The 8,493-nt window shown below is 35.5% G+C and overlaps 1 protein-coding gene across 1 annotated transcript; it reads right to left on the bottom strand.

The window, feature by feature from the left end:
- Nucleotides 1-1,438: 1,438 nt before the first annotated feature.
- On the bottom strand, nucleotides 1,439-4,067 carry LOC108677684 (glucoside xylosyltransferase 2-like; the record flags this gene model as incomplete). The annotated part of the gene is made up of 3 exons (XM_047885430.1): nucleotides 1,439-1,990; nucleotides 2,446-2,604; nucleotides 3,810-4,067. Coding segments are annotated over 3 exons (597 nt in total), but the record flags the coding sequence as incomplete, so codon positions are not given.
- Nucleotides 4,068-8,493: the final 4,426 nt, after the last annotated feature.

The raw sequence follows: 8,493 nt of genomic DNA, 5'->3' as shown, positions 1-8,493 counted from the left end.
TAAATTAGGAAACTTGTGGGTGACTGCGAACGCCATTTGCAAACGTGAATCCAAAGCTCGTTATGGGCCTGACAGAATTCAAGTGAGAAAAATCGAGTGCCCGATTGCTCTATTGTAACGATTGCAATGAATATTTGATTGATTCGTCATTAATTAGCTGCCAATCTGTTTTATTCATCTCACGTTCATCATGCTTGCCTGACATTGTATTCCCTCAGTGGAGTTTAGAGTCTGCTTGACCAGGTCATTCAAGTGGTTATATGCCAATGAAGTAAATGATGTTTGTAGCCTACAATTCAATAGGTTTTGCTAGACAGATCCAGTCTCAATAGCCACAGCGATGGAAATTAAGTAAAGTTATTCACTAACTGGATCTAGATGTGCTGATGTCATTATTTACCTGGAGCAGAATTTATTATTTTTCTTTTGATTTGCTCGCTATTTTTTATATATTGTATGACAACCTATTTTATATTAGCAGTTATCGGTTGATTAATAGAATATAATTCAGTTTCTGGTGCATGTCAGATCCGTCAAATTGATGTGAGTAATCAATGTTTGGCCAGGGTGTAATTTGTCTAAGTGCGATAACATTACCAGCTGACCAGTTTCTTGCTCAAGCCAATCTGAGGCAGTATAGCACTCGAGATTACATGTATTACTAAAATATTATGAGAAACTGATTTTGCTTCCAGGACATATTATTTTGAATTAGCCTAAGCTGCTAGTTATGACGATATTTAACACCTTTTGTGCCTTAGATTTTGCCTTATTTTGCTGATATTAGCATTGAAAATATTTCAGCTAACGTTTATTGTTGTCATGACTTATCTTACGTATCTAGGTTTCGAACGCCGAGAACTATTGAAACAAATAATTCTTTAAATAAGCTGTGTAATAAACGCTCTTCTTAGATTCAATTTGTGGTAAAATTTGCATTTTTTTCAATCCATTTTTATAAGGAATAGTGAACCATGTCTCTTTAAATACAAAATTAAATAATAATAAAGTTATTGATAAAAATAAAATAAATAATTCATTTAATCATATGCAAACTTCGTCACCACCACCAGCACGGTTAACCAACTATATAGGCTCGGTTTAATATCTGATTTCCTTTGAATATGGACTATTTCTAATTAGATTCTGAATGTGCAGGATTTACGGTGACTGTATGAAGTAAATTTTCATTGAAGGATCAATTTTCCTTGGAACGGAATTGGGGCTACCGTTAGGCGGATAAATTACTACAGAAATAGAAGTCATTAATTAAGTCCAGAACTGAACAAGGTATAACGAAAGTGGTCATACGTATATATTGATATAGCCGTACAGAACTAGATATCGCTCATGTTTTTGTGCAGTAAATTAACTTTAACGTTTTTGTGCAACTTTGATTTACTTCAGTCAGTAAATAAGAAGTTTTAAGACCATTAAATATAAGGCAAAATATTTATCTACTACAATAAAAAGTAAAACTACTAAATAAGAGGTTTTTGATAGGAGAATAAATATTTCACTATAACTCTGGTCATATCATTCTGCAACTAACTGGGAAGTTTTAAACTTAGGAATACTTTTAAATATTGTAAAATTACGTTATATGTGGGATGTAACAGTCAACTCCACTGAATAGCTATAAAATAACTCTAACTCTATCAAACTATAATTTGATAGTCAAGTGTGCTGAAATTACGAAGCACAGATTCAAACTAATAACACAAAATATTATCTTATTAAGATTATGATTTCAGCAGCGTAGAATGGAGTTTAGAGTTTCACAATGTCGAAGCCTTTTTTGGTCGTGCATTTAGTTAACCAGCTTGCCGTCGAGTAACTTCAAATGTTTCATCAGCATTTCATGTAGTCCCTTCACAAAATGACATGAGCGATCCTTCAGAACGGCGTCAGGCAAGATGGCTTTCAATTCACTAATCACAGTGCTGAGCGACTTGGACATATCCAAATCTCTCCAGTATTCGTGAAGAAGCTGAAAAAATAAAAATTTACTTGGAACGAAATGTTTCCAAAAAAATATCCTGCATCTATTAGGCTTGACACTAAATAAGGCATGAACTAATGATTTATATGAGTAAATTCGATCTCATTTGATCAATGATGTAAACAATACGAATTCATTTGTTTCCGAGTCAGTTTCAGAACCTGTTACATGGATAATACAAAAAGTTCGAAGATTGTTTTCTGCACTAAGTTTAGATAAAAATGAAAAATCTGTCGATGTCATTTGTGGAAAAATTGAAAATATCAACTTGTAAACTATTTTGAGCAATGAATAGATTGAATGAGATATTTTGTTTCCATAACATTCCGGAATATATTTGACAAAATGAAAAGCAACAAAGAACCAAATGGTTTAAATTTTCCTTCTGCGCCTACGAATTTATTTTGAAACAATGGTCAAATAGTTTTAGCGGATAAGCTCACCTTGAAAAGAGTATTTTCGCCACTGAAAAACGCGCCGTTATTCCCATGTACGACATTGACGCCGTTGACTACCATCCCCGGGCAACGTTGGGTGATGTTTTCGCAGTAACCTCTGCGGAAATTCCATTCGCAGTCCATCTCGTAGAAATGTTCAGGATTCTGTGCAGTTGATTAGGAATTTATCAGTAATGATATATTACAATTGAATGCGTACGTCTACCTATAAGATGAAGGCAATGAATATTCACTTAAAAATGAACGTGAAATTTTTAACTACAGCAACTAGTTTTCGTTATTTCATTAATATCAAGTTTGATACATTTTTGCGTATGTAAAATATACTAATTAAGCTTTCTACGATGAACTTTATTAATCATATTATAGGATATGAAATCAAACCTTATTACTCATGATATTAGAACTATATGTGAATTTTTTGGGATAACGCGTAATTGATTGTCAAATAATTTAATCAATTATACTAAACACACAAAAAATTCCCCTGTAAAAATAAAAAAAAATAGCCTGAAAATTCTGAAACAAACTGGAAAGTTAAATTCAGTTACACAGGTAAATTTTCATTATTTTTCCGGTTTAGAAGTTAAATTTAAAAAATGAAATCACCAATATTATTGTAAATTGAATTCACTTCAAAAATTTTCATACCAAATTCATCATAACGTTGAAAACTCTCTGGTCGCTAAGTAAAGGCTTAGCAAATTCCAAAGCCGACTGGAGGGCGGCCTGCCATTTCTCAGCCTGGCTCCTGATGCGCGTAAGATTGAGGAGCAGAAGACCAGAGTTGAAACCCCGTCCCGCGAAATTGATCATCTACGATTAGTTATAGAAAAAACTTAGTACTTTCTACGGTCGGTTTAAGGAAAAATTAACACTTTCTATGATTTGTTAACGAAAAATCTTGTCACTTTCTGCGATCAGTTAGCCAGAATACTTAGCACTTTCTACTATTGGTAAAAAAATAATTTAGCACTTTCTACGAACTGTTAAAGGAATAACTTAGCGCTTGTTACGATCGGTTAAAGACAAGAATTAACGCTTTCCAACGAATTTGATCATAAATTTAGGATCATTTCTATCATAACTACTTACACACATGAATTTGCTATAGCCAAGAATTTGCTATAACACATGAATTTGCTTAAAGTAGCTATCGCAATTTTAAGGGGTGAATAGATTTCTAAGATTCTTTTTATACTGATATACATCAAAAATACATGAATGATCAACCTTCGCCCTACCTTCGTACGTCAGACAATGATTAGTTTTAATGGATTTAAAATTTTGCGAATATCATTACTTTTAATTTTGCAGGAAACGTAGTGATTATAATATTGTAAACAAACCTTTTCAAGCTCGGTGAAAGGTTTGTCACTGAAGATTCTCCACAAAGGTGTTACAGCTCCAAACAACTGATCATCGTTGAAATTTTTGAATGCTCTCCACAGATCTTCTATGGGTCGCAGGAACACAAGGTCCGTATCTAAGTAGATTAATGCGTCTTCCTCAAGGTACATCTTTTCAAAAATTAATTTGTTAGAGTTGCACATCAGTCTCTTTCTTTCCACAACTTCCAGCGTCGGATGAGAAGAGACTTTTCTAAACTGAGGGAAAGAGAAGCTACATTTCATTATTTAATACAATTACGTATTTATTAATCATTATATTTCTCACTTTTTAAATACTAATCGCATTCAGTCAACATATGTTCATGTTGACGAGTTATGTGGCATACGAGTGTTTAACGTGATTCTGTTGTTACATATAATGATATATGCAAGACTTTAAATTTAGTTAATATAGGCTAAAATAGTGTGCACTAAGGCGAGTCTCGTCAATCCTTTAGAGATTATATTTTTACATAGGATAGTCTCATATAATGAATAATTTTACAAGAATATGCGAAAACAGATTTTTATTAATGCACTTTCTAAAATGTGCTCAACCGATACATCAATTTATAGCAGGCGTGGGACAATATTCTAAAGCCTGTGGGATCAACCTCAGACTGAATGTGATAGAGTATCGCGAATTTTTTGAGAAAATTATGATTTAAATTCAAAGTAAATTATAATTATTTTATGTCCAATATGGAATTGCATGTTTTTTAGTTTAATTTAGTTTTTTATTGCGTGTTCTTTTTTGTCCTGATGAGAATAATAGGCCTAAACGAAAATTTTCTTTAAACTTCGAAACTGAAGTTGCACTGGAATTATAAACTAACAATGAGTTTGAATGGGTGTAACTTTTATTATTACATTCGTTTGTGAATTAACAACGGGAGTCTGAATTAAGAGAATTGGATCTACAGGATTAAAATTAAAGGGATTTTGGAAAAGTTTATATTTCATTTTTAAATTATTTTATCTATTACCGGTCTCGACTGACTCAGCTGTTAGTTCATTATGAATGAATAATGCTTAATTGATTCATTTGACGAATGCATAGTGAGTAATTTACTTCGTATCCACGTACGGACAATTTTTCAAACCTTAAAAGTTATTTTATTGCGTTGTTGTGGAGGCCAAAACTGCACCATGGAAGTAATTCTTCTGATCACTTCATCAGAATTCACTAGTACATGAAACCTGGAAAATAATTTAAAAACATATGTCATGAGTGTCACATCAACTTACCATTATATAAAATCTTTGATTAGAGCGTCAGTAATTCTGACTTAAAATTATATTATGCTGTATAGAACGTGGTGTGATGGTGAAGTAATTAATAACTTGAGTTAAGAAAGTTATTGGAAGTTAGAAACTAAAAGTGAAGTGTTGAGAAGGCTACAGGAATTTGGGGTGAAACTGCGTAAAGCATGCATAAGGTGCTATGGTTCTCGAGATCGTGAGACCGAGGGTTTGTTTATAGTTTGAAATGGCGAGGATATCAAAGGTCAACGGTGCTGACCTTGTGGAACTCACAACCGTCGCGGCGTCACTTCGAGGGTATAGGCTTAACTGTGCGCTACTGCTGCCTATAAAAGGACCTTAAAATTGGCGCCAACGGTTGGTTCTACGGAGGTGACCGTCACGCAAGCACGGTCTGCAGTCAGCAAACTTTGTAACGGCCGCGGCCGTGAGGCCGGCGGTTTGTCTTTTCGAACATTGACGGTCGCGAGAAACCTAGACTATCGAGGCAGCTATACGAGTCCGGTGAGCACGTCAAGAAAATCAACATCAACACTACGGCTGCGACTCCGCCGAGAGACAATGCGAGAGAGCAAGAGTTGTACAACGATTATAACGCACGTCATCAGAAGATTCAAGTTTTCGAGCTCGGCGCAAGAATTATCATCGGGACGGTCATCAGCATAATACGGTCACAAATTTCATCAGAAGAAGCAGTACGGTCACAGTCATCTTCGACCGCAGTACGGCAACGGACTTGGAGCATTTTGGAACGGACTTGGAAGACGAACACCACTATTCCGAAGTACGGTCATTATAACTCTACGGTTAGACCGGCCACGAGACATCACTAAAGCGCGAGAAATACGGCCATGAAGAAGGAGCAACTTTGAAAGCGGACGCGAGAATACAGCAGCGGTACGGCCGCTGAACCTACGGCCGCAAACGTGTGCGCAAGTTACGGTCGTTTACAACTGTCGTACGGCTCAACGGAACTGCAACGCATCAGCATTTTTCCGGTAACATTAGATGATTTAATTGATGTAATCTGATAGGTTTTGGACTTTTGGTTGTGTTCAGATTACATATTTCATGTACTAGAGATTATTGTTAACGTAGGATGTGAAACTTGCATTTTCAATTTTATATGAAATGTATCAGTGTTTCATTACAACCTTCTCTTTGTACTATTTTTGCCGTAACCTTTTCAAAAGAGAACCTTTTCATCCGTGCCTATCAAGCGCCACTCGACGTCAACCGGACAAAACGATTAGTAATGAATATCTTGAACCTGAACCTGAACGTAACGTAAAATTGGTGGAGTAATCACTCCGAGTGTCCAACTTTAAAATATATGACGTGATAGAAACTACTTTTTTCCTATTCTAATCAGCTTAACATACATTACAACAACATGAATAATTATGATGCTTCCGACTCAAGCCATCTCAATTTAATATATGATACCCCCACATAACATTAAAAATGTTTGTAATTCTCAGTAACCTTCGTTTCATATGTAAAAATTATTAGAAATAAGAGATTCTGTTAGTTTCATTTAAAAATCGTATGCAAAATATAGTTTCTTTTCAATATTGACTGTTTCAATGGCATTTGATAGAATTTTTTATCTAAAATAGGTTATCGATGTTTAAAACCTAAATTCGTCTTACTTGATATGCTGCTTCGAAAGAAATACTGTTGATTTCAACAACGACTTGGCGCGATCAATGTGTTGATCGAACGATGAGATTGATCCTCTATCAGGCTTCTTCTCATCGGCTGTAGAAAAATAAACTCGATTCATAAGATAGAACGAAACAAATGTATATTTTTTGGCAACTCTAAGTCATTCGGCGCAGATATTCTTCGCAAACGGAAGAATAATTACATGTAATACCGATGAATTGTTAAAAATGAACTAAATATATTAGTGTATAAATTGGACTTATCATCATATGATGTAAAATATGATTACACAAAGGCTAGTTGCCCCGTATCTTCAATTATTTATTCATTTCAGACTAGGTTATGTTAAGTTACTATGGGGATGCTTGCACGGTGCATGTTTTTTGCGTTTTAGGATTGTCGTGAAAAAATAACATAGAAAGAGATGAAATAAAATTAAAAGCCTGAATCATGCAAAAGATTGAAGAGGTCAAACAAATGAGGAGTGAATTGGTATTTGCTTATATTTCGCTCAAGCTCTCGAGTTTATTTCTAGACAAATTTTGTTACTTTCTATCGCTTGCCATTCCGTTGGAATTGATTATATTTTTAAGGATAAGATCTCACAAACTGTGATGGAAAGCGTGAACGTAGCCTATAACACTTCTTGACTGTAACATTATCAGCCGCAAGCCACCAGACAGATCACATAGATTGAATTAGATCAATCAGCCCACAGGAAAATAGCCTAACGTAGTATGGCCCAGCATCGTCCGCCAATACGCGAAAAAATTCTTCACCACCCGGACGGAACGCGCCGGAGCCGTCCGTATCTGTCCCGTGTGTCAAATCAGCCCACGGTCGAACAGCCACTCGTCCTATAGGACGATAAATTTTGGAACAGAACTATGCTATCTGAAACCTAACCCCAGATACTGTGAGCTACAAGTGACCGTCTAACGGTGCACTACTAGATTCATGCTGTTCCGTTGGCAAGCTGTGCTGATTGATCACAGTCCACTGTCCGCTGTTTACAGTTCGAGCTAAAGTCAGGGTGTAAGGTGATGATTCGCTGCAACGTTCAGTGGTGGATGATCTTTACACTCTGGGCTATTCGCTTCAGGATATGGAGGCGTATAAAGCTCCTAATATTTAAAGCAAGATGATGTCATGGGCTGGCTACTGACGGATGGCTTAACCCGCGGCTGATTGGTGTTCATCTGGAAATATTCTATGCGTTCCTTTCAGGGCTGATTGGTGCGCAAATTTGGTGGTGCACGGCTGCGTTCCCAGAAAATTTAGCCTTAAAAAATTCAGCCTTCAGATAATTTAGCTTTCATATAATTTAGCCTTCAGATAATGAGATTTTACAAATTCTCAAAAAGTAAATCATGTCGCATGCGCTTTATGCATGTGGACCACATTTCCCATTAATCAAATATTAGACAGGAAACATCTATGACATCACATATTATTAGTCTTCTATTAAAGAGTTCACGGTACATTATTTGTTGAGGTAAATAAGTTATTGCTTCCTAGGCTTATGATTAATTGATTAATTATCATGATGAAGAATATCAAATGAATAAATTATTATTATACGACCGTACCATAAGCTTTATATTTACTCCATATTAATTACAGAGATCTCCGAACTTTCGATTGGTTGTAGACATATTCATCTTTATATAGCGGCTGTTTGGAGTGCCACCGAGCATCGTAACACAATGAT

The sequence above is a fragment of the Hyalella azteca genome, unplaced genomic scaffold (genome assembly GCF_000764305.2).
Source record: "Hyalella azteca isolate HAZT.00-mixed unplaced genomic scaffold, Hazt_2.0.2 contig17909, whole genome shotgun sequence".
NCBI lineage: Eukaryota > Metazoa > Arthropoda > Malacostraca > Amphipoda > Hyalellidae > Hyalella > Hyalella azteca.
Note: the sequence above shows the minus strand (reverse complement) of the source record. Positions and strands in the feature narration are given on the sequence as shown.